At 43.2% G+C, this 27,711-nt stretch overlaps 1 protein-coding gene across 1 annotated transcript in view; it reads right to left on the bottom strand.

Annotated features, from left to right (window-relative positions):
* Positions 1 to 3,081: 3,081 nt before the first annotated feature.
* PATL1 (PAT1 homolog 1, processing body mRNA decay factor) overlaps positions 3,082 to 27,711 on the bottom strand; it is a 230,223-nt gene continuing 205,593 nt past the window's right edge. Inside the window, exons 17-19 of the mRNA XM_075349144.1 lie at positions 25,900 to 25,988; positions 14,379 to 14,525; positions 3,082 to 3,476 (exon numbers count right to left, since the gene is read on the bottom strand). Coding sequence (XP_075205259.1) covers positions 3,458 to 3,476; positions 14,379 to 14,525; positions 25,900 to 25,988 — 255 coding nt within the window. The 3' untranslated portion in view covers positions 3,082 to 3,457. The remainder of the gene's footprint in view (positions 3,477 to 14,378; positions 14,526 to 25,899; positions 25,989 to 27,711) is intronic.

Here is a 27,711-nt window from a genome sequence, read left to right as displayed (position 1 = left end):
CTGCGCTCCAAACAAAGACAAACCTGGAAAACCAGTTGTGAGAAGCAAACATCACAGTCGCACCAAAGAGAATCAGCTCCGGCCGCCACAGTAGGGCTATAGGGGAGAGTTGTTTGACCAATTATAGCCAGGTCATTTTCAAATTAATAATTTGGTGCGGCCCCTGAAGGTTGGTAGAATTTTCCAAATGGCCCCCAGCAGTAAAACGGTTGCCCACCCCTGCTTTAAGACCACAGCGTCCTCCTGGTTTGAGCTTCATCTGTGGGCGGAGCTACCGCATGGCCTGCTCAGTCCCACAGATGAAGGAGGCGCAGTGTCAGCCAGCGACCTCCGGCGCTGTGTGGGCCCCCTCTCCTCCGTGACCGAGCGGTAATTTCTACCCCTCTCGACCTGTATACTCCCTCCCAGCCACCCGGTTTATGGGCCCCAGTGAGCTGCATGGGCTTTCCCCAACCCCCAGGAGCCGCGTGTGCGGGCCCCCAGGAGCCGCGTGTGCGGGCCCCCAGGAGCCGCGTGTGCGGGCCCCCAAAAGCCGCGTGTGTGTCTATATGTGCAGCAGAGTTGTGTGTGTGTGTGTGTGTATGTATGTAGTAGGGCTGTGTGTCTGTATGTATGTAGCAGCTGCAGAGTTGTGTGTGTCTGTATGTATGCAGCAGCTACAGAGTTGTGTGTGTCTGTATGTATGCAGCAGCTACAGAGTTGTGTGTGTCTGTATGTATGCAGCAGCTACAGAGTTGTGTGTGTCTGTATGCATGTATGCAGCAGCTACAGAGTTGTGTGCCTGTATGTATATATATATATATGTATGCAGCAGCTGCAGAATTGTGTGTCTGTATGTATGCTGCAGAGTTGTGTGTCTGTCTGTATGTATGCAGTTGTGTGTCTGTATGCTGCAGAGTTGTGTGTGTGTGTGTGTGTGTGTGTCTCTATGTATGCAGCAGAGCTGTGTGTCTGTATGAATACAGCAGAGCTGTGTGTGTGTATAATAGGCCTACATGTGTGTAAAAAGGTGAAAGTCTAGGACTAATAGCAGCAGTCTACAATTAGATCTTTGATTTGTAGTTCCATGAAAAATAAATATTTTGATGGTTTTCCGGATTTTTGAAAGTTTGTGGATTGTCGACGGCCAACGGAGGGGGGCGGCAAATTTGACAACCGCCCCGGGCGGCAAATTTGACAACCGCCCCGGGCGGCAAAAGCAGTAGCTACGCCACTGTGGAAGAGGAGGGCTGAGTAGTTATGAAAAGGGGCTGTGGGGGAATGGGGGCCAAATCTTACAATAGGTTACACAGTCTTTCTTCCATGTATTTTAGTGGATTCAATAGGAACTGGCCACATTTTCAAACAGCATGCCCTGGAAATGTTGCAGTTTAGGCTTTAGGACACTGAGGCTTTCGCAAGCTGATGGCGGTGGCCGTCCCTTGGTACCCAGTCACCATTATTTCTCCCAGTGTGTCGTCACTGCCTTACACAAGCATGTGTCTCATAACATCACCTGCCTGTGTCCTGACCAACACAGTGAGTAGAAAGATCCACTTAGTGGATGTGCTGGTGAGTCTTTTTATATTTATATGTAGCAAGAATCAAGTATCCAGCATCATGGAGAATTGAAAAAATAAAACTGACATTTATTTGTATAATTGTAAAAACATACAGACTGTGCAGTGGGCACAGAGGCACAAGTGCAAAAAGGGTGGATTTATCCAACGCGTTTCGACCAGAGTGTCTTATTCATGGCATGTGTTTTATTCAGACTGATTCAGTATTTAAAAAAGGTACACACAACACGTTGAGGGGTGGGATTAGTGATCAATTAAAACTAAAAGACGTGCAGGTGTGAAATTCTTAGACAGCACTACCATCAGTCACGTAACAGGAATAAAAACATACATGTAGGAATCCACAATGAAAAAATTGAGAAATGAAATACCCGTATGGGTAGAAACAAATTGCTTGGTAATTTTTGCAAAATTGCATGCTGTACATTGATTGTGTCCACAGCGGTAAAAACCTGAACAGGAAAGCCAATTTTTGTTTGTTGTTGGAGCAGAAATCGCACTTGGGGTAAGAATATTGGCAAGATTTAACGCACGTTTAGCTGCAAAATTAATTTGATATTAAGAACTCTGGAGAGGTTTTTGTCCTGATACAATAATGGAATGTGTTTTTTGATGATTTTAGTAATGTGGCTATATCGTGGTGAAAATGCTGTACTGAATGTGATTTTCTTTGAATTTTGATTCTTTTGCTTGTTTTTTTATTTTTTTAACAAATCTGCTCTGTCCATATCATGTACAATTTTTTGGGCTCTATCCAGGCTCCAAGTGGGATAACCCCGTTTTTTTTAGTTTGTCAATGACTTTATTGGATTCCTGTGGGAAGAGATCTGATCTGGAGCAATTTCTTTTGGTCCTGATCAGTTCCCCCAGTTCCCCTGATTTCATTTCTATGTTCAGCCGGAGAAGGTAACACATGAGACACCTATTAATGCTTTCCTACATTTAGCTTAATCAACCAAGCATGTATATTTTGAGAGGGAATTCCAGTTTCATACAACATTTGATACTCATTTCTCAATTTTTTCATTGTGGATTCCTACATGTATGTTTTTATTCCTGATACGTGACTGATGGTAGTGCTGTCTAAGAATTTCACACCTGCACGTCTTTTAGTTTTAATTGATCACTAATCCCACCCCTCAACCTGTTATTCAGTATTTAAAAAGGTACACATTAGTCTGGATAAAACACATGCCATGAATAAGACTCTGGTCGAAACGCATCAGATAAATCCACCCTTTTTGCACTTGTGCCTCTGTGCCCACTGCACAGTCTGTATGTTTTTACAATTATACAAATAAATGTCAGTTTTATTTTTTCAATTCTCCAGATTCTCCAGCAGCAGATCCTCGCCCCATAATGTGTCATGACCACATTTTTTTGCTTAAAATTTTATTTTCCTATTTTCCTCCTCTAAAACCAGGGTGCGTCTTATGGTCCGGTGCGTCTTATAGTCCGAAAAATACGGTTTTCATTTGATGATAAAATAACTAGTGTTGGAAGGCACATGTACAAATGCATGGTAATTAAAGAGCCCAGTTTAATAATACTTTATATTTATTTACATGGCGCTATATATATATATATATATGTATAAAAAAAAATAAACAGGATTCATCTTAAAGATCCGTTCAGTGACTTTAGCAATAATGGATCTCACAGAGCCATTCTTTAACATTCTACACAAAAAAACGGTATGGGCCCAGCCTGGTACATAATCTGTCTTGCATCGGTTTAGCCGTGTCTTCTTGTAGATGGAGTTCAACCACGCCTTTTCCCTTTACTGCGATGCTTCATTTACACCTTTGCAGAAACATAATAAAACCTCACATAAAACCCTTGAAGCAAAGACTGAAAAGGGAGCCTATGGCTGTGTAGAGTCCAAGGTGCAGTTTTTCTCATGGACTAGGAGCTGACCTGAATTTCAAGAAAAAAAAAAAAAATCATTAATGAAAACAGAGAATACAAAGTACAGAGTAATACAAAGTCTTGTTATGCATTGATAAAATTATGCCTCTGCGTCTGGGATGGATCTCAACTTTTTGTAATCCATTCGGTACCTGTTATACTAATAAGTAGTGATAGGTGAGCGTGCTTGGCACTATCAAGCATCCTGGTACTCAAGCACCATGCTCTATTCCCCGCCCAGCATGTTTTGCGGCCGATTTACAGCCACCAAACATATGGGAATTGCCTGTCAATCACAGTAATGCCGCAGCCATGTTGGCTACTGGCATATCTGTGATTGGCTGCCCGCATAGAGTCATCGAGTCTATACAAGACCCAGTGACGCCATGCTCAGCGTTCTGTACCTGGAAATAGTGTAGCGAGAATTTCTGCTGGTGAAGGGACAGTGTGTTAGTGTTACAGTACCTGTTGTTGCAACATTAAACTAACAATCCTTTTCAGTGCAAATTTAAATAGATTCTATTCTATAATACTACTGCGCTTCGCTGCAATTAGTGTAGGGTTAGTTGCTAGTGTAGGGACAATTACAAGCATTTTGCCACACTAAACCAAATGTCCTTTTCAGCGCTAATTCATATAGATTCTATTCTATAATACCCTTCTTAGCTGAAATTAGAGTAAGGATAGTATAATAGAGGCATGTAGGCAGGGATTCTAGCCTTACAGACCTTGCTGCTGCTACGGTAACCAAAAAGTCCTTTTCAGGGCTAATTGACATATATTCCATTTTCTAATAATACTGCAATAGTGTATTAGAGGTATTTATGCAGGATTCATTGCATTTAAGTACCTGCTGTATTGAATTGAATTAGCCCTGAAAAGGACTTTGCTTAAATAGATTCTATTCTATAATGCTACGGTTCTTAGCTGCAATTAGTGTAGGGTTAACGGCTAGAGAAAGGTTAGAGTATTAGAAGTATTTAGGCAGGTATCATTGCGTTACAGTACCTGCTGTTGCAACAATAAGCCAACAGTTCTTTCAGGGCTAATTCAAATAGATTGTATTCCATAATAATACCGCTCTTAGCTGCAATTAGTGTAGGTTTAGCTGCTAGAGTAAGGATAGTGTATTAAAGGCTTTTAGGCAGAGTTTTTGCATTCCAGTCCTTGGTGCTGTCATGTACAACCAAATGTCCATTCAGTGCAAAGTTAAATAGATTGTATTTGCTAATAATATCCCTCTTAGCTGTGTGCATAACTTAAAATATGCCAGGTGTGCAGTGAGGGATGAGGAAGTGTACATCCCGCTGATGGAGGTGTACTTAGAGGCAGCGGCCATCGGACAGGGCAAACTCTGCCTGCTGTTGGAGCACACCCAACACATGCACACATCCTAACCTAGCTTCCTATCTCACTTTGCAGGGGGGCGTGGGACACTACTGTTGAAGCCAGAACAGTGTGAGCAGGTTGTAGGTTGCTTCCAGTCTGTTTCTCAGCACCACCCTGTCTTCCACACTGTCCATTCTCACTAATCAATACCGATGTGGCAGTATTGCAGCAGGGAATGATGGGTGGAAGTCATGTGTGTCCGCAGGTCCTGTAAGCAAGCATTGCGGCAGGTCCTTGCGCTTCACCGCACAGCCTCTCAGGATTCTGCCGGCGAGAAGAAATCGGTGTCGCTGAATGTGGTATGAGTACAATCCGATGTTTGTGTGATCTGATTACGTGTGCGATCTGTTTTTGTGATCTGATTGTGTGTGTTTTCAAACTTATTGTGTGTGAGAGATCTGATGTTGCGATCACTGTAGGTGCTCTGCTTGGCGTCTGGTGAGTGTGATTGCGGGGTGACCGCTGTCTATAATGAAGTGTCCTGCAGTATCTAACTCTTTTAGCTGCACGGACACTTCATTATTGCACTGTGACTAGGGCTTATTTTCGGGGGAGGGCTCATATTTAAGCCTTGCTCTGAAAATCCCTGCTAGGGCTTATTTTTGGAGGGGGTCTTATTTTTTGGAAAAATACGGTAGGAGGGAAGTGCTGGCTGCATAAAAACCTTGAGTGAGGGCTTTTGACCCTGGGGGATAGGACAGGAGGAATCGTCGTTTCGGTGGCGATGCAAAGGCTATCTTGTATCCAGAGTTGATGATTTCCTGGACCCAGGAGTCGTTGGTTGCAGAGACCCAGACCTCCCAAAACAGTTTGAGCAGACCTCCTACTTTGAGAGTTCACCCAGTTGGAGCTCTATGTCACGCGCTGTTGAATTTGTTGGGTCTGAATCTTAGCGCCCCGTCCGTTATAGCATAGGCGCTGTTTCCAGGTTGGTGCTGGTTTGAAGGAAGGTTTCTTTTTCTCTTGGTAGGCTTTATTTTTTTCCTGATTTCTGGATCGGGTTGAGAATTGGCAAAAGGACTGGAATGATACTGATTCTTCTCTTTGAAAATGGTGGTCTTGTTCTTTATTGGGGGGAGGAAGGTACTTTTTCCTCCCATTGCTGCTGCGATGATTTGATCTAGCTGATACCTGAATAGGACCTAGGAAAGGCGAGCGGATGATACATATTTTAGAGGCGGAGTCAGCGTTCCACACTTTGAGTGAGGGCTGACATTTTTCTGCGTAGGCAATTTGGTTGGTGAGTCTGCGATCTCCTCTTGCGTAGCTCCGTTGACGATGCCTTCCTTTAGGTGTTTGGACCATGCTGTCATTCATTTGGAGACCAAGTGGATGCAAAGGCTGGGGCTAGAGCTTAACCGACTGCTTCAAAGGCAGACTTGGCAAGCGTTTTGATCCATCAGTGGGGTCCTTCAGGGTTGCACCATCTGATAACGCAAGGATGGTTCCCACAGATAGGCGAGAAACTGGTGGATCAACAAAGGGTGATTTAGCCCACTTCTTTAGAAGTTCATTGGGAAAGGGGTACAGAATGTCCATTCGCTACTTTTGTTTAATCTGTCTGTCTGGTTGGTCGCCATTCCCTATTGAGCACCTACTGGAACTCTTGATGGTAAATCCAGAAAAAATTCCAGCAATCCAGTCCAAAAGAGTTTTCTTAAAAATATACAAATTTTTTATTTCTCTATTCATATTAAAAAAGTCCATTACAGGGTCGACAATAGCCCACAAGAGGACGCGTTTCGAACGTGTGGTTCTTAATCTGTCTCATGCACTCACTCACTTGCTCTTTCTGAAAGAAACAGACTGTTCAGTAGATTGGAGGTTCGTTTCTTTGATGTTTAGTGTCCGTTGAAGGCCTGAACTAGGCTGTCCACCATGTCTCGTTTTGGTATCTTGTTCTGAATCAGAATCTGAATTCGAATCGGGGTCTGAGTCGAACTCCGAGTCCTATAGTACCTTTTGGGGGCAAGTGTTTCACCAACGGGCTTGGGAGGAAGTGGATGGAGGAGACCGGGAGGATGACATGTGGTGGGTTTGCTTCTTGGAGTTTATGGTTTGTCATATTGGATTTTGCCATGTGGTAGATCTGAATCGTTCTGGTTGGCAATCAGTGTACCAGGGTTAGTGGTCTGTAGTGGTAGTTGCTGCATGAATGTGACTAGTGTCTGGGAGACTTTGGTTAGGTCTGCAACCGACTGAAAAAGAGCTGAGGCACACTCTGGGATAGCGGACTCACTCTGGTTGGTGGTGGCCCCTGGGTTGCATGGGTGTGAGAGCTAACAGGACGGGCAGGAGATGAGTTCTGGTCTGATGTGAACTTTATTCTACAGGAGGAGCAGGTAAAGGGTAATACTAGAGATGGCTGGGCGGGCCATTCTTCCCTAAAGTTAGGCATAGTAAGATGCGTACGGTTAGAATGCGAGTTCTGTGAGGAGGAGACCATGTGTCGCTAGTGGAGGAAGTCTTACCCTGGTTTATATGGTGGATCTGCAGAGGCTGTGTCCCCATGTGTGCTTGTGCTGCCTGACGGGGAAAGAGTAGGTGTGGAGGAAGTGAGGCACTGTTGAAAACAGAGTCCGGTATTCAGTGTTTGATAGGCACTGCGTGTGTGGATTGGCTCTGGCTGGGCTGCGGTATTTGACTATTGTGGGGAGGGCATGACTAACTGTGTAAAGACATGAAAATGTCCTGTGCTGGGCCCGGAAGCCTTTTTCAGCGTCGGTAGTGTAGGGGGAGGAGTGTCCATGAACTAAAATGATAGTTAGGACATGTAAGTTATCAGAGGAGTTAAGACAGTGAAGGGAGCATCGCGGGATGCTGGAAGCTATGAAGCCTTGTGGTCAACCCTTTGCGGTTCTTGCTTAATGGCGGCTGGTGTGGGGTTGTGGCAGTCTGTGAGGACGCGTGGTGGTGCGCCGTGGCAATGGCAGTTGGGAGTGAGTCAGCAGAGTCAGCTGCTAGTGTGGAGGGACAGCGGATATATGTAAGCGCGCGTGGAGTGGAGCGCAGTGAAGATAGCGACTGTAGGCGTGTCTGGGGCGCCGCATGGCTGTGCCTGCAATCGTGCTGGACTGTATACTGGCTGGGACTGAGGGACATTTTACCTGATGCTGTATGTTTCTGGATCCCTCTTGATTGCTTTTTTCCCTGGTAGTGTCTCTTTTGTCTCCTTGCCATACGTTGCTATAGTGGGCCAGAAAGTGTTAGCTAGGGTCTATTTCCTGGACCTAATTGCTAAAGCATTAGGGGTTAGCGACCCTGCCGTTGAGACCTGAGGATACGGTGTGAGCATTTACAGAACTGTGCTCTCGTATTCTAGGTGGGATGACACAGTGAGCATTTACACTCTGTTACCCTCACATGATGTATCTGTAGGAGAAAAGTAATTAAAGGGAACCAATCACCAGGATTTTCGTATATAACCTAGTGCCAGTATAGCACTGGCTTTATCAGGCTGATTCTATACATACTGTACCTGTAGTGGTCAGCTCGGATGTATAGGTTTTGAAATCCAAAAATGTAAAAGTTTATAAAATTAGCTGCTTGTTGAGTGACAGTTGTAGTGGAGCAGATAATATATTCAGTTATCCCCTCCCCCAGTTAGAATTAGCATAAGCATTATACAAACGATTTACTTTGTCTGTTGAAGGACCTGTGTGAGGTCATACCCATGTGACCAGAAGGGGCAGGGCCTCAGCCACCAAAGCTGATATCAGGTCACATGGGTATGACCTCACACAGGTCCTTCAACAGACAAAGTGAATCGTTTGTATAATGCTTATGTTAATTCTAACGGGGAGGGGATAACTATGAATATATTATCTGCTCCTTTGCTGCTGTCACTCAACAAGCAGCTAATTTTATACTTTACTTTTTTGGATTTCAAAACCTATACATCCAAGCTGCCCACTAAAGTTATGTAGAGAATCAGCCTGATAGTGCCAGTATAGCACTGGCTTTAGGTTATATATGAAAATCCTGGTGATTGGCTCCCTTTAACCCCTTCAGCCCCCGGGAACTTTCCGTTTTTGTGTTTTTTGCTCCCCTTCTTCCGAGAGCCGTAACTTTATTATTCCGTCAATCTTGCCATATGAGGGCTTGTTTTTTGCGGGACGAGTTGTACTTTTAAATGAAACCATAGGTTTTACCATATATTGTACTGGAAAACAGCAAAAAAATTCCAAGTGTGGAAAAACTGCAAAAAAGTGTGATCGCACAATATTTTTTGGGATGTTTTATTCACCGTTTTCCCTATATGATAAAACTGATGTATCTATGTGATGCCTCAGGTCGGTGCGAGTTTGGAGACACCAAACATGTATAGGTTTACTTGTATCTAAGGGGTTAAAAAAAATTCACAAGTTTGTCCAATAAAAGTGGCGCACGTTTTGCGCCATTTTCCGAAACACGTAGCGTTCTTATTTTGTGGGATCTATGGCTCAGTGATGGCTTATTTTTTGCGTCTCGAGCTGACGTTTATAATGGTACCATTTTTGCGCAGATGCTACGTTTTGATCGCCTGTTATTGCATTTTGCGTAAAACTTGCGGCGACCAAAAAACGTAATTTTGGCGTTAGGAATTTTTTTGCCACTACGCCGTTTACCAATCAGATTAATTGATTTTATATTTTGATAGATCGGGCATTTCTGAACGCGGCGATACCAAATATGTGTATTTATTTATTTATTTTTTAACCCTTTAATTTTCAATGGGGGAAAAGGGGGGTGATTTGAACTTTTAGGTTTTTGTTTTTTTTTTATTTTTTAAAACTTTTTTTTTTATTTTACTAGTCCCCCTAGGGGGCTATAGCGATCAGGAATCCGATCGCTATTATCTATCTGCTGATCACAGCAATACAGCTGTAAACAGCAGATTCAGTCACTTTGTTTTTCCCTCTGCTCTCGGCCGAGGGAAAATGAAAGTGAAACATCATAGCAGCAGGCGTCATCACATGACCCTGTGCTACGATGGCAACCACCGATAGTCACGTGATAACACACGTGACTTCCGGTGGGGGCGGCGGTAAGTAAAAAAACATGGCCGCGCGCATTTAAATCTTGCTGCCAGACTTTGGCAGCAAGATTTAAGGGGTTAATGGCCGCGGGTGGAAGCGATTCCGGCCGCGGGTGGAAGCGATTCCACCCGCGGCTAGCAGGCACACATGTCAGCTGTTGAAAACAGCTGATATGTGTGCCGATCCACGCCGCCTGCCCGCGGCAGGGGGCGGGGCTTAACGGGACACGATCCTGGACGGATAGATCCGTCCAAGGTCGTGAAGGGGTTAATGAGATCATTAGTAGAAAAAAATGACAATTGTGGAAGATGCAAGATGCGGGGCTGAGCAGGGAGCCCCATGTCTACCTCCTATGGACAATAAGCGAAAACTAAATAGTTTCCGGCCAGTCAGTGGCTATATACTGCTGAGGAAGGGTAAGCTTTTTATTTTTGCCTAGTATCAACCTTATAGTGGCAGCAGCATACACCCATGGTTTCTGGTGTCCCCCAATGAAGCAACAGAGAAGTCCATTTTATCCTTGGTTTTGTATGTTTTTATTGTCAGTTTGTAAAAGTGGCATAATACTCTTGACAACATTGTTCACAGCAGCGATCTGGGAGTCACAAATGAATCAAGGCATCTTCTCTATGCAGTTTCCATCAATTTCAGCGATTTTCATGCCCCCTAGACTTTCTGGGAGGGTCTGCCAGAAAAACGCTTGAGTTTTCCATTGACTTCCATTATGCTCGTTACGAGACGAGCACCCAATCAGTCCAATTTGCTTGATTCAAGTACCAAGCACCTAAGCAATTTAGTGCTAGATCATCACTAATAAGGTTAAAATAGGAGAACATGTCCAGGAAGAACTATCCCAATGTACAAATTTCTGCACAAATAGAATACAGTCATATGAAAAAGTTTGGGCACCCCTATTAATGTTAACCTTTTTTCTTTATAACAATTTGGGTTTTTGCAACAGCTATTTCAGTTTCATATATCTAATAACTGAATGACTGAGTAATATTTCTGGATTGAAATGAGGTTTATTGTACTAACAGAAAATGTGCAAGCCGCATTTAAAATTGACCGGTGCAAAAGTATGGGCACCCTTATTAATTTCGTGATTTGAACACTCCTAACTACTTTTTACTGACTTACTAAAGCACTAAGTTGGTTTTGTAACCTCATTGAGCTTTGAACTTCATAGGCATGTGTATCCAATCATGAGAAAAGGTATTTAAGGTGGCCACTTGCAAGTTGTTCTCCTATTTGAATCTCCTATGAAGAGTGGCATCATGGGCTCCTCAAAACAACTCTCAAATGATCTGAAAACAAAGATTATTCAACATAGTTGTTCAGGGGAAGGATACAAAAAGTTGTCTCAGAGATTTAAACTGTCAGTTTCCACTGTGAGGAACATCGTAAGGAAATGGAAGAACAAAGTACAGTTCTTGTTAAGCCCAGAAGTGGCAGGCAAAGAAAAATATCAGAAAGGCAGAGAAGAATGGTGAGAACAGTCAAGGACAATCCACAGACCACCTCCAAAGACCTGCAGCATCATCTTGCTGCAGATGGTGTCAATGTGCATCGGTCAACAATACAGCGCACTCTGCACAAGGAGAAGCTGTATGGGAGAGTGATGCGAAAGAAGCCGTTTCTGCAAGCACGCCACAAACAGTCGCCTGAGGTATGCAAAAGCACATTTGGACAAGCCAGTTACATTTTGGAAGAAGGTCCTGTGGACTGATGAAACAAAGATTGAGTTGTTTGGTCATACAAAAAGGCGTTATGCATGGAGGCAAAAAAACACGGCATTCCAAGAAAAGCACTTGCTGCCCACAGTAAAATTTGGTGGAGGTTCCATCATGCTTTGGGGCTGTGTGGCCAATGCCAGCACTGGGAATCTTGTTAAAGTTGAGGGTTGCATGGATTTAACTCAGTATCAGCAGATTCTTGACAATAATGTGCAAGAATCAGTGACGAAGTTGAAGTTACGCAGGGGATGGATATTTCAGCAAGGTAGTTGAATTTTTTTGGCAGGTGGTTAGCCTCCACCAGGCCGTGCACCCTTTTTTGGTTGTTTTATCTGAAAACTGGTTTAGCTATTGGTGACTGTTCACACACAGCCACCGGCCCTGTCCACAGGGTTTTTAATCTTAGCAGCACTTACCTGGGCCTGTCCCGCCCACAGCTGTGACTCAGTCACAGGTACGGGAATGAAAAGCACCAGGTAAGTGCTGCCTCAAGCAGTTCTGCATTTGATGTGTGAGGCCATATGGCACCCCAAACAAAATATAATATTTAGTGTAGGACTGCCCCATGGGATTTGCCGTGACGTTGGCGGGGTGGCTCAAAATATTGCAGTTTTGCCAAAAATCTCTAATTTATCAACAAATACAGTATAGAAATCGTGTTGGCTCCTTCTCTTTGTATATTTCAGCAAGACAATGATCCAAAACACCGCTCCAAATCTACTCAGGCATTCATGCAGAGGAACAATTACAATGTTCTGGAATGGCCATCCCAGTCCCCAGACCTGAATATCATTGAACATCTGTGGGATGATTTGAAGCGGGCTGTCCATGCTCGGCGACCAGCAAACTTAGGCTGCTTTCACACTACGTTTTTTTAACATGCGTCATGAACGTTTTTTTTGCTGTAAAAGTGGATCCTGTTTTTACAAAGAAAAACGCTTGCAAACGCATGTGTTATTTTGCAGAATCCTGTCACTTGAAGTTTATGGGCGGGCATTGCAGTCATGTGATCGGGAGTGAGGGGAACTGAACGTGACAGACTGGGAGCCAGCATCTGGCAGCTGCGGACGCTGGTAACCAAGGTAAACATCGGGTAACTAAGCTAAGTGCTTTGCTTGGATACCTGATATTTACCTTGGTTACGAGCGTCCGCAGCTGCTAGGAGCCGAGCTGCCTGCTCCCTGCACACGTAACCAAGGTAAACATCTGGTAACTAAGCGAAGCGCTTTGCTTGGTTACCCGATATTTGCCTTGATTACGAGCGTCCGCCGCTCTCAGGCGGGGGAGAGATAGGGGGGGGGGAGAGAGAGGGGGAGAGAGAGACTGATCACGCCAGGCTGGTTTCTGGGCATGCTGAGAAGAGCAAGCAGGATCCTGTCTATCAGCATGCCAGCGTTCACATGCGTTTGCGTGCAGTATAGACAGGATCCAGTGAAATACAGTATTTGGATGCTGCTCAAAAACGCTACAAGTCGCGTGTTTGAAAAAAGTTAAACTGCAAGTTGCTGGAACCTCACTATAACGCAAGCAAACGCATGTGAACGCATGTTTATGCGAGTCCATTGCAAATGCATTTAAATGAAAACGCATTTGCACTGGTTCCGTTTTTGCGTTAAAAAACGTTCATGACGCATGTTAAAAAAAAAAACAGTGTGAAAGCAGCCTTAACTGAACTGGAATTGTTTTGTAAACCGGAATGGTCAAATATACCTTCATCCAGGAACTCATTAAAAGCTACAGGAAGCGACTAGAGGCCGTTATATTTGCAAAAGGAGGATCTACAAAATATTAATGTCACTTATGTTGAGGTGCCCATACTTTTGCACCGGTAAAATTTTGTTTAAATGCGGATTGCACATTTTCTGTTAGTACAATAAACCTCATTTCAATCCAGAAATATTACTCAGTCCATCAGTTATTAGATATATGAAACTGAAATAGCTGTTGCAAAAACCCAAATTGTTATAAAGAAAAAAGGTTAATAGGGGTGCCCAAACTTTTTCATATGACTGTATATATTCAGAAATTGTTCAGCTAAATGCCGAATTTTACGTCCGGTTATTTGTAACAATCAACTAAAACAGGGAGGTAGAACTTTTATGATATGTATGATTTTAAAACTGCAAACACCACAATCTTCCCCACCTAATCTCTTCTAAAATACATGCTCTCCTTTTGTGGTATATCTTCTATTGTAACGATGCAGCAGAACACATTGTTCACTACTTGGACAACTCCGTAAATAGTACGTTGCCCATTGTAAAAGAAAATTTAAAAAAAAAACAAAACACAAAAACCCCCACATCTTTTGCACCAGGTATCCTGTGACATGGTTATGCTACGTAGAGTTGCAGGAAATCAGTTGCCACTAATGAGCTGCAGTAGTCACAGTTGCCTTGGATGAACCTTAGACGTCCCAAATTACTTTGAGAACTGCAATGCATTAGAGGTTGCTGATCGATATGCCCCGTGAATACTACAGCCAATGTCACCCTGCAGGTGGTATCTGTTATTAGTTTAGACTGGAGAATACAGAACTTATGAAGGGGCTAAGTAATGAACTATCCCTTAAATGACAATGAGATGGGCGATTGCTAGTGCCTGACTTCTATTAAGCGGCTTTTCAGATCTGTGCAGTCACTACAAAGCCAAACCAGGCACAAACTAGACCAGTCTTTCAGATTATTCAGGTCATTATTACTTCTGGACAGCTCCATATAACAGATGCATATTTAGTGCAGGTAGGGGAAAAAAAAATCCATATTCACCTGAACTTTGACTGCAATTGACTGAGACTCTGATCATCGAGGTAACGTGAAAAGTGTAGCAGAGCTGTGTCTGGAAAGCAGAGGGGCTGCGGTAGGTTTGCTTGGATCTGCAAAAGGCAATGGGCAACTTGTGCAACAAGGGGTGTCCTAAAACACAAAGCATGGAAATGCATTTAAAACAGCAGATGGATGTACAATTCCTGCTTGGAAAATGGCTTATACATAGAAACTGTGGCTGATTTTTTGGCAATACAATAAATTACACAAAGCAGGCAGCAGCATATAGACCAAAATGAAAAATGTAAATGGACAGAAGTGAACTTGCAGCCTTCCACAACTGAACTGCACAACTGTCTTATTCATTGAGAGAGAAAAAAAAAAAAAAAATCACACACACACACACACACACACACACACACACACACACACACACACACACACACACACACACACACACATTAGAAATTGGTGACTACTACAGAGGGTGCTGCTATTGTAGGTTAAACGTAAAGTGACATTTCAGAGCAACTGCAGAAAAAAAATTACTTATATAAAGAATTTACTTAAAGGGGTAGTCCAATCGCCAAGATCCTATGCCAATATGTACTGGGTATAATAATAATAATAATAATAATAATATTATAATAATCTTAGCAAATACCTCCAGTTAGAAATGTAGTGTAGTTCTTCTGATTCACCATGTTGTTTACCTCAAGTTCAGGACCTTAGGTGTCCATGGTTATGACCACTAGCAACTAACTTACAAACTGACTATATGCGTAGTTGTAATCATGGATACCCAAGATCCTTCAATGCCATGCACATGCCCTGGCATAGTGAATCAGAACAACTACACTACATTTCTAATAGGATATATTTGCTAATATTATTATACCGACTACATATCAGGATAAAATCTTGGAGATGGGAATACCCCTTTAATGTGATAGTCACACATCCCAATACATAACTAATGTAGTATTGACATCTTTGTATGTTTACTTTTGTATGTAGCAAATATTTTGCTTTTAGATTGCAGCAAAGCAGTCCCAGAACATAACAGAGCCTCCTTCATGTTTCACTGTAGGGACAGTGTTCTTTTCTTGATATGCTTCATTTTTTTTATCTGTGAACATAGAGCTAATGTGCCTTGCCAAAAGGTTCCATTTTTGTCTAATCTGTCCATAGGACATTCTCCCAGAAGCTTTGTGGCTTGTCAACATGTAGTTTGGAAACTTCCAGTTTGGCTTTTTAATGATTTTTTTTCAACAATGGTGCTTTCCTTGGTCGTTTCCCATGAAGTCCACTTTGGCTCAAACAACGATGGCTGGTGAGATCTGACACTGATGTTCCTTGAGCTTGAAGTTCACGTTTAATCTCTTTAGCAGTTTTTGTGGGCTCTTTTGTTACCATTTGTATTATCCATCTCTTTGATTTGTCATTAATTTTCCTCCTGCAGCCATGTCTATGGAGCTTAGTTACAGTCCCATGGATCTTAAATTTCTGAATAATATGTGCAACTGTAGTCACAGGAACATCAAGCTGCTTGGAAATAGTTTTATAACTTTTACCTTTAACATGCTCATCTAGAATTTTCTTTCTAATCTCCTGAGACAACCCTTTCCTTCGCTTCCTCTAGTCCATGTTGAGTGTGGTACACACCATGTCACCAAACAGCACATGAGTATCTGTAGCCCTATATACAGGACCACTGACTGATTACAAGACTGTAGACACCTGTGATGCTAATTAGTGGACACCTTGATTTAGCATGTGCCTTTTGTCACATTTTTTTCAGTGGTACCATCATTTCTGTCCAGGCCTGTTTCATGAGTTTTATTTATTTTTTTTAAATTCTGTGGAATCATGGTTGGAAAGCAAAGTCTGACTTTCATTTGTTCATTTTCATAGATTTTTTTATTACTTTTGTCAGATTCATGTTATTTCTGTGACCATTGTGAGTTTTTCTTTCATTAAGCGAGAAGTACCAACAATATTGACCACGTGTGTGTATAGTAGAGAGGTTTGTACAAGGACACTAAACTTTGAAAGGTGAATTTACAACGGCTAAAAAATGAACTTTGTGCTATAAATTGGGACAATGTCCTGAGAAGTACAGAAAGAATAACAGGACACACTTAGAAGTGTCCTTAACACCTGTGCACAAAATATATCCTATGGAATTAAACTAGAAATAAAAGAAACCCACTATGGCCAAATAGAGCTGTAAGGTGAGCAATAAATGACAAAAATAAAGCATTTAGAGAATTAAATAAAAAGGGTAGTTAAGAGGAATTAAATAATCATAGAAAATTAAACAAATTCTGTGAAAATCAAATCAAGTCAGCAAAGATTGAGATGGAGACTCAATGCAAGAAATTGAAAATGATCCAAAAATATTTTTCAGCTACATAAATAGTAAGAAACTCAAAAAATGATATAGACTTGGCCCCCTCAAAAATAGTCTGGGTGAAATGGTGGAACAGATAGTTATACAAGAAAATCCCATGGGAGACTACATGATTAAAGATACCATAAAATCTCGTTTAAAAGGCACCTGCTTAAACCAGCAGGCAGTACTGCACCGCCACAAAATCACTAAAGTAGTCAAATCCCCAGGCCCGGATGGCATGCAGGAATTAAAGGGTTATTCCCATCTCCAAGATCCTATCCCAATATGTTTTAAGTGTAATAATAATAATAATAATAATAATAATAATAATAATAATAATAATATTAGAAAATACCTCCAATTAGAAATGTAGTATAGTTCATCTGATTCAATATGTTGCTCACCTCATGTTCAGGTCATTGCAGGACCATAGGTATCCATGGTTACAACCACGCATCTAGTCACAGTTAACCCATTCATGACCGCAGGCAGTAAAGTTACGTCCTATTGTTACGTGACTTAACGACCAGGGAAGTAACATTACTGCCTAAAGTTCATTTGATTGCCGTGGCCATAACAACAGCTTTCAAATGATGTCCCCTGCTGTTTCTTACAGCAGTGGACCTTTGCTTGACCCCGGGGGTGGCACCACCACCCCCCATCGACGATCGTTGTGATTGGCTGTTCACATCTGAACCGCCAACCATATCGATCGCACTTTTTTCGGCTAAAAAAATGCTTTAAAGTGCGATTGTGAGATCCTGCTATGAGGTGCTGCAGCAGCCGCAGCAACAGCTCATAGCTGGATATCAAACACGGCGCCCCCCACCCCCTGCAGCACTGATTGGAGTGATCGTGCTATGACGCGCAATCGCTCTAATCAGCGTACAGTGGGGCGGTCTGATCTGGGTGTGACCACCCACCACAGGCTTGTGTTAGCCTGGGGAACCCTCACCCACTGGTACTTGTAGAGTCACGCCGCCACCACTGTCCTATCGCCGCTCCTACTCCCACTGAGTATTGCGCACTCCTGTGATGCCCCTGCACGCTGCCGATGTGTCCCCCCCCTTGCAATCTCTATTCTGCCCCCATTCTTCTGCCTCTGCCTCTCCGGTCTCAACCTCCCCCGTCTCCGTCTGCTCTCCCTCTCAGACGTCCCCTACCTGCTGTCACCAGGTCGTCCGAGCTCTTCATTGGTCAAATCACATCTGCCTCCATCGCTGGGTCCTTCCTGGGTCTTCACAAAGGAGCTGCCCAACTTCCTGCCTGCTGCTCCTGTAATAAGCCATCCATCTTGCTGCCTTCTATTCCTCCTGCAGTTCCTCTGGTCAGTAATCCTCCTGCTAATCGATTACCCTGGGTCCTGTGAGCATAATTTTTTTTTTCTCCTGTTAGTTTTTACACCTCATCCGTCCGTGCGTCCCGTCGAGCGCTGATCAGTAATGCATTAACAGATATGCATCAGTGATCAATTTTCAGTGGGACTTTTTTTTTTTTTTTGTCAGTGTCCCGCATCGTTTTTTTTTTGCATCTCATCCGTGTGTGCGTCCTGCAGCGGTCGAGCACTGATCAGTGACCCACATAACGGATCTGCATTTGTGCTATTTTTTCGGCGTGACTTTTTTTTCTTCTTCATGTCCCTGGTAGTTTTTTGCACATCATTTGTCCTGCAGTGGCCGATCAGTGATGCACGTCACTGCTTGGCATCTGTGTGTTTGAAAAGTGAAATGGCGCTCCTCTTCCGAGCCCTGCCGTGCACCTGTTATAAACTTTTGTGAAGCCCTCAGGGGTTCAAAGTGCTCACCAAACATCTAGAAAAATTCTTTGAGGGCTCTAGTTTTCAAAATGGGGTCTCTTGTGGGGGTGCACCATTGTTCAGGCACATCAAGGGGTCTCCAAACGCAACATGACGTCCGCTAATGATTCCAACTAATTTTTGCTGTCAAATGGCGCTCCTTTTCAGAGCCCCGCCGTGCGCTCAAACAATTGCTTTCCAACACATATGAGGTATCGGTATACTCAGGAGAAATTGCACAATACATTTTAGGGTGCATTTTTCCTGCTACCCTTGTGAAAAAAGTTACCTGGTTGAAGTAACAGTTTTGTAGTAAAAAAAACAAAAATATATATATATATATATATATATATATATATATATATATATATATATATATATATATATATATATATATATATATATATATATATATATATATATATATATATATATATATATATATATATATATATATTCACGGCTCAACGTTATCAACTTCTGTGAAGTCCCCAGGGGTACAAATTGCTCAACAAACGTCTAGAAAAATTATTTGAGGGCTCTAGTTTCCAAAATGGGGTCACTTGTGGGGGAACTCCATTGTTTAAGCACCTCAGGTGGTCTTCAGGCGTCAGCTAATGAGTGCAGCTAATTTTGCGTTCAAAAATTCAAATGGCGCTCCTTCCCTTCCGAGCTCTGCCGTGCGCCCAAACAATTGATTTTTACCACATATTAGGTATCTGTGTACTCAGGAGAAAATGCACAATAAATTGCATGGTGCACTTTCTCTTTTCTCTCTTGTGAAAATACAAAATTTTATGGCTAAAGTAACATTTTTGTGTTGAAAAGTAAAATTTTCATTTTTCCTTCCCCATTGCTTTGGTTCCTGTGAAGCACCTGAAGGGTTAATAAACTTCTTGGATGTGATTTTGAGCAGTGTGAGGGGTGAAGTTTTTAGGATGGGGTCACTTTGGGGTATTTTCTTTCACTTAGGCCTCTCAAAGTCAACTCAAATGGGATGTGGTCTCTAAAAAAATGATATTTTAAATTTTGTTGGAAAAAATGAGAAATTGCTGATGAACTTTGACCCCTTCTAACTTCCTAACGAAAAAAAATGTTTGTTTTGAAAATTGCGCTGGTGTAAAGTAGACGACAAGTGGGAAATGTTATTTAGTAACTATTTTGTGTGACATAATTCTCTTAGGCTATATGCGCACGCTGCATCTTTTTGTGTTCACAAACTGCAGCCAAAACTGCACTTTGTCAGAGAGAGCCTGGAAATGTCACAAAAATGCTTGCAATTGTAGGTGCGTTTTTGCTGCGTTTTTGTGACAAATGTTGACAAAAATGCAGGAAGAATGAACATGCTGCATTTTTTTGTCACAAACTTTTGACAAATAAAACGCTGACAAATAAACTGCAATGTGCGCATAGCAAATCTGACTTCTCAGACTTTGCTGGGAAGTCAAATGTCAGAAAGTTCTGACAACAAAACTGCACCAAAAACGCAGCTAAATTGTCAAAATTTTCACAAAGTTTCCGAAATTTTCACAAATAAATGCAAAAAAATATCGGCCTAAATTTACCACTGACATAAAGTACAATTTGTCACAAAAAAATCTCAGAATCGCCAGGATCCGTTGAAGCGTTCCAGAGTTATAACCTGTCAAAGTGACACTGGTCAGAATTGCAAAAAAATGGCCCGGTCATTAGGGTGTTTTAGTGGCCGGAGGTGAAGGGGTTAAGTTAGTTGCTCGTGGTCGTAACCATGGATACCTAAGGTCCTGCAATGAGGTGAACATGAGGTAAGTGACAGTGAATCTGGAGAACTATACTACATTTCTAATTGGATGTATTTGCTAATATAATGATTATTACATCTACTACCTATGGGGATAGGATTTTGGAGATGGGAATACACCTTCCAGTAATGTGATACAGATCATTATTTCTAATATTCATAGACTCTATAACAGAAACTGTAAAATATCACTGGCACATAACATATGTGGTGCCAATATTCAAAAAGAAAAAAATCCTTATCTCCAGCGTCCAAAATCCATGTTTATTCAAATTTGTAAATGTAAGAGACACCAGTCACCAGACACACTACTGCTATGCTCAAACAGCGACACGTTTCCACTTACAAAGTCTTATTTATGGTATGAAAATACAAATGCACCGGTAAGTCGAAACGTATCTGTTTGTGCATAGTAGTGTGTCTGGTGGCTCTTACATTTGCAAATCTATTTGAATGAACATGGATTTTGGACGCTGGAGATCTGGACTTTTTTCTGTTTTACTTTATTGAAGCTGTTAGACAATAGTCAACCATGATATGCTGAGCAGCCATGTTTTATCTACCAGCCATCTTAGCAGCTAATGAGATGCAGTAGCTAGAGCTCCCCCCCACCCCCGCACCCAAGCAGAGACATAGATTACTTAAAGGGAACCAGTCACCGGATTTGGAGCCTGTAAGCTGCGGCCACAACCAGTGGGCTCTTATATACAGCATTCTAACATGCTGTATATAAGAGCCCAGGCCGCTGTGTAGAACATAAAATTTTTTTTATAATACTTACTTAAACAGTCGGTGCGGAGAAGATGGGTCGGATGGGCATCTCGTTCTTCGGGTCCAGCGCCTCCTCTTTCACCCATCTTTGTCCTCAGTCTTCTGAAGCTAGTGTGGATGACGCATCCTACGTCATCCACACAAGCCGACAAGGGGGTCCTGTGCAGGCACACTTTGATCTGCCCTGAGCAGGGCAGATCAAAGTAATGTAGTGCGCATGCATGGAACCTCAATGCCGGCTATTGTGGATGACGTTGGACACGTCATACACACTAGTTTCAGAAGGAGGACAAAGATGGCTGAAAGAGGAGGCGCCACACCTGGAAACGCCACACCGATCGTTTAGGCAAGTATTATAAAGTGTTTTTTACGTTCTCCACACTGGCCTGGGCTCTTATATACAGCATGTCAGAATGCTCTGTATAAGAACCCACTGGTGGTGGCCACAGCTTATAGCAGGGGTGGGGAACCTTTTTTCAGCCGGGGGCCATTTGGAAATTTCTACCAACCTTCAGGGGCCGCACAAAATTATCAATGTGAAAATTACCCGGCTATATTTGGTCAAACAATTAACTCACCCCTACTGTGGCGGCCGGAGCGGCTTCTCTTTGGTGCGGCTGTGATGTTGGATGATACTAATCATGTTTCTTCTCACAACTGCTTTTCTGTCTCGGTCTGAAGCGCAGTCAACTCTTTGTGATAATAATATTTGCTAAATCATATACATCACATAGGAGACGCTGGAGGCACACACAACACATAGGAGACACTGGAGGCACACACAACACATAGGAGACACTGGAGGCACACACAACACATAGACAGTGGAGGCACACACAGCACATAGGAGACACTGGGACTGCTCTATATACATTACAGGAGTCACTGAAGGCACATACATCACTGGAGGGGCTGGGGGCATATACATCACATTGAAAACGCTGGGACTGACGTATACACAACAGAAAGGAAACGCTGGGACTGACGTATACACCACAGAAAGGAAACGCTGGGACTGCTGTATATACACACAACACAGGAGACACTGGAGGCACATACATCACATGAGGAGCTATATATGCTCCCAGCCCCTCCTGTGTTGTGTATGTCCCCAGTGTCTCCTGTGATGTATATGCCCCCAGCATCTCCAATGTGATGTATAAGTCACAGGAGACGCTGAAGGCAAACACCACAAGAGGGGCTAGGGGGCATACACAATGCAAGAGGGGCTGGGGGGCATACACAACGCAAGAGGGGCTGGGGGGCATACACAACGCAAGAGATGCTGGGGGGCATACACATAACAGGAGACACTGGGGGGCATACACAACACAAGAGGGGCTGGGGGGCATACACAACGCAAGAGGTGCTGGGGGGCATACAGAACGCAAGAGGGGCTGGGGGACATACACATCACAAGAGGAGCTGGGGGCAAAGCCATCACTGAGGGGGGCACAGACATCACTGGGGGAACACAACACTGGGAGTGATGCACAGCATTGGGAGGGCACACAGCACTGCCCCCCAGTAATGTCAAGGCACTGCACACAGCACCTGACATTACCGGGGAGCCACAAACCTGAGGTGATAGACAGCATGGGGTGAGGGACACAGCACTGATCGTTGCACACAACTCTGGGGGGAGGGTACACAAAGTACTGGACGGGGAGCAGAGTGCAGGCGCGCACACACAGCGCCGGAGACAGTGCAGGCCGGAGGGCAGAGGGGCGGGCAGATCGCTCTGGAGTTGAAAGGTGTGGTCACACCACACGACAGGACATAGGGGAGGGCACATCGCGCCGAGGGCAGATCGCTCCGGAGGGCAGAGGGGCGGGCACACCACACGAGGGGAAAGAGGGGCGGGCAGATCGCTCCGGAGGGCAGAGGGGCGGGCACACCGCACGAGGAGAAAGAGGGGCGGGCAGATCGCTCCGGAGGGCAGAGGGGCGGGCACACACAGCACGAGGGGAAAGAGGGGGGGAGCACATCGCTCCGGAGGGCAGAGGGGCGGGCACACACACAGCACGAGGGGACAGAGGGGCGGGCACACACCGCTGATTACGCTACTGGACAGCGGGAGAGCCCATTGGTTCTCCCAAACAGTGCATGTGGTCATTTAAAGGGCTGGCGGCCCCAGCACTACAGACCCCGGGAATGTGCCCGGGGGCCGTATAAAAGGTCATGGCGGGCCGCATGCGGCCCGCGGGCCGGAGGTTCCCCACCCCCGGCTTATAGGCTCCAAAACTGGTGACCGGTTCCCTTTAAGTGTTGTTAGCAAGTATAAGAAAAAGTCCAGAAAGGTTAAATGGAATACTAGACAAGAATTATGCTAGCTAATAGATGGTTATTTGTACTCATGAATAGCAGGTATATTGAACTAATAAAGAAACTAAGTTATCAATGGAGTTATCAGTGTTTGAAGAGTTATAGGAGTAGAGGTGCCATCAGAGATCAGAGATGTCAGTAATTACGACATTACTGAATTAGTTAAGTGTCATGGAGGCCTATAGGATCCTAATGAGTCCCCCCCCCCCCCCCCGCAATACTCAATGTCATGATGTATCATTATATTCTTTGTTCTGCAATGTATATGCCTTTCTCTGCAGTATGTGCTTTCCTTTGTCTAACCATGCAATAAAAGCCCCCACACCTCTTGTGGACGACTTCTTCGGCTGCCGCTTCTACTGTTTTACAGGATACCTGTGTGTGTCTTCGTGCCACTTAACCTGTCTTATCTGCTTTGTTGCGTATCTCTGACTAAACTTCAGTCCTTGCTTGAGAAGGATTGTCTACATAGTCTTCTTGGTTCTCAAGGTCTACGGACTTTCTTACAGAAGCCTTGATCTGGGTGGCTCCGCATACTTCACTTCCATGTGGAACAGGTGGAACTAGGACTGGTGAGCGATTCTCTCTACCCTAGTTCAATAAAGGGGACAAATTCTAAGCCTGGAAATCATAGTCTAGTAAGTTTAACCTCTACTGTGGGTAAAATCCTTGAGGATTTCCTAAGAGATGTTATCCTGAAGTATCTCAAAACAGAATGGCCTCAAGACACCGTGTCAGAATAGGCTTATGAGGGATTGGTTCTGTCAAACTAATCTGATCAGCTTTTATGAGGAGGTAAGTTCCAGACTGAACCAGGGAAATGCAGTGGATGTTGTCTATATGGACTTTTTAAAGGCATTTGATATGCCACAAAAAGGTTGGTACCTAAAATGAGAATAATGTGAATAGGGGAAATATGTGTAACTGGGTTAAGAACTGAGTCAATGATAGGGTGGTTAAAAATGGAACACACTCTGACTGGGTCACAGTTAACAGTGGAGTACCACAGGGGTCAGTATTGGGCCCTCTTTTTAACAAATTTATTAATGATCTTGTATGGGCATACAGAGTTGAATTTCAATATGTGCAAATGATAATACTCTACAGGGTAATCAATACAGAGGAGGATAATTTAATAATACAGAAGGATTTATGTATGCGAAGGCATGGGCTGAGAAATGGGAATTAAAGTTTAATGTAGATAAATGTAAGGTCATTTACTTAACTTGTAAGGTCATGTACTTAATTGTAAAACATTGGATAATATTGTCACTGAAAAATATTTGGGTGTATGAGTGGATGGCAACTATGCTTTACTGACCAGTGCAAGACAGCTGCTGCTAAGGCAAAAAATAGGATTCATTAAAAGAGGCATAAATGCTCATGAGAAGAACATAGTTTTGCCTGTATACAAAATCACTAGTGTAACCACACTGATAATACTGTGTACAATTTTGTAGAGTGGGTGCAGAGGAAGAGGAGCCAAGGTTATTAAAGAAATAGGTGAACTCCAACACCAAGATAAGTTATTAAACTTGGGGTTATTCAGTTTGGAAAAACGAAGGCTTAGGGGCAATTTTATTACAATGTACAAATATATGAGGGGACAGTACAGAGACCTTTCCAATGATCTTTTTACACCTAGGCCTGCAACAAGGACAAAGGGGCATCCTGTACTTCTAGAGGAATGAAGGTTTAATCATAATCCCAGATGCAGATTCTCTACTGTAAGAGCAGTGAGACTATGGAACGCTCTGCCACATGATTTTGTAATGGTTAATTTGCTACTAACATGAAAGAAAGGCCTGGATGCCCTTCTTGAAAAATTATAAGAATATTACCGGTTATGTGTACGGGATTCTGTGATGGGGCGTTGATCTAGTGAACTAGTCTGATTACTGTATGTGGCGTTGGGAAGGAATTTTTCCCCTAATATGGAGCTTCGTGTCTGCCCCATGGCGTGTTTGCCTTTCTCTGGCTCAACATGTTAGGCTATACATTGAATGTGATGGATTCAAGTCTACTTTAACCTTAAAACTATGAAACTACTTTTTGGTATGTAAAGGTATATACCAGTTTATTTACACAATAATCACAGATTTAATTATTCTGTTCCCAACGAGAAGTCTTTGTAGCACTTTTACTGACAAAGAAAAGTATTCTTGTACAATGGCACAGTATGCAGGGCAGGGTTAACCAGAAAAGATTACAGGACATTTAGTTGCCAAATACAAGTTGATCAGCACTTGTTTACTGGCCTATACATACACAGGCTGACAAACAAATTGGAACAGAATACAACACTGTGTAATGATAATATGATCGCACAGTTCCAAAATTAGGGAAAAATGTCTTTGAATGGTAAAATGCTTCCAATAGATTAGATCATACATGCTGTGTATACAAAAACAATGTCTTCTAGACAAGATACCTATAATGATCATGTGATACAACATACCAAAGAGATTGGTTCAGTGCGGTAGGACATTCAGAACTCATCAACTCTTCACCTCGATCAAGAATCTGGCAAAGGAGGGTCAAGCCGAACTGTGGGGTAAATCATACAATGCATTAGCTGGTTATAACGTCACTGTGCACACGAACAAAAACTATAGTTAGAGAAACGTTTTCTTCAATAAGATTCAACAAGTAATCACCTTATTGTAAGGATAGCAGCCTAGTTTTCTACTGATGTGGAATCTTTCTGCTGCACTCATGGCACAAATCATAACTCATCTAGTTTTAGTAGAATGGACAGAGATTGAATGTAGACATTACTGTTAAAATCCACTGGAAATCTGTGACTCCATTTGGGAGCAGCATTATATATGGACAGAGACACTGAATCCAGTGATGTATCACCTAATGGACTAGTTGCTTTAATTTTTATAAAATCACAGTTACCTGGCAAATGAGATTTAATGTTGATAGTTGTGAAGTAATGCACCTAGAACGGAGTAATCCTATTGCTGCATATACATTGAATAGAAGTAAACTCAGGACCATAGAACAGAAGAAGGACTTGGGGATTCTGGTTACAAAAAAGCTGAGCAGCAGCACTCAATGTCAAGCAGCAGCTGCAAAAGCAAACAAGATTCTAGGGTGTATAAATAGAGAGATTAGATCCCGTGATCCCAACGTATTGTTACCCCTCTATAAATCACTTGTAAGGCCACATCTGGAATATGGGATCCAGTTTTGGGCTCCACATTCTAAAAAGGACATTCAGAAGTTACAGTCAGTTCAAAGGAGGGCATCTATATTATTGCATAAAATGGAAGGCCTTTAAAAAAAAATAAATAAAAATGAAAAAGTTGGATTTGTTTAGCTTAGAAAAAAAGACGTCTCAGAGGAGATCTCATTTATATGTATAAATACATGTGTGGTCAATATAAAAGACTGGCACATGACTTATTTCTTCCAAAGACAATACTAAGGACCAGGGGGCACTCACTGCGAGTGGAAGAAAAGCGATTCCAGCAGTTAAATAGGAAAGGGTTCTTAAGGCCTAAGACACACGGCATGACAATCGGAAAGAGTGGAATTCGATAAAACATCGCATTCCACTCAGACCAATATTACTCTATGTGCCAGTGTGACGCCCCTGCACTATCAGATCGTCACAGGGTACTGCACAAGCTGCCCTTCCATGCAGTATTCCGCCTCCCTCTTGGCTTTCGAGTCCCTACTTAAGTGGTGTTGCCTCCAACAGCAAATCAAACCCTAGAGACATCATGCACCACACCCACCTGACACCAGTGGACGGCTTGAGTGGAATAGAGTCGCTCATCTGGGGGGGGTCAGGGAGGGGAGGTGAGGAGTGTAGTTAGTCTGTCTGTGAGTGGAGAGAGAGTTGGAAATAGCCCTCGAGCTGAGAGGAGCTCAGAGGAAGTCGGGAATGGTGACTCCTGAAGCAACCGCCTAGGTTGCAGATGGTGGTCTGAGCCTAGAGGTCGCAGGGGATTGTGGCGAGGTGCTCTAATCAGTCGAGGAGGACGGCCGGCAGCCTAGCCCCATCACCGATCCGGGAACGAAGGCACGACGGGGTACATGGACCCTAGGTCGGGGAGTAGCTTCAGGCAATTCGACAATTCAGCTGAGGAGAACGGAGCCTTCACGATCCGTTTCCACCAGCTCCAGAATCAGGGCATTAGCAAAACAAGGGGGATAGGACTTTCCAACCAAAACGGTCCAGAAAATCCCAAGCGTGAGCCCTGAGAGCAAGCTCCCATATTTAGCCATAGTAGGAAGCGGGTCCCAGCTAGTTCCA

This window comes from Anomaloglossus baeobatrachus, chromosome 5 (genome assembly GCF_048569485.1).
Source record: "Anomaloglossus baeobatrachus isolate aAnoBae1 chromosome 5, aAnoBae1.hap1, whole genome shotgun sequence".
NCBI classification, from domain to species: Eukaryota; Metazoa; Chordata; class Amphibia; order Anura; family Aromobatidae; genus Anomaloglossus; species Anomaloglossus baeobatrachus.
Note: the sequence above shows the minus strand (reverse complement) of the source record. Positions and strands in the feature narration are given on the sequence as shown.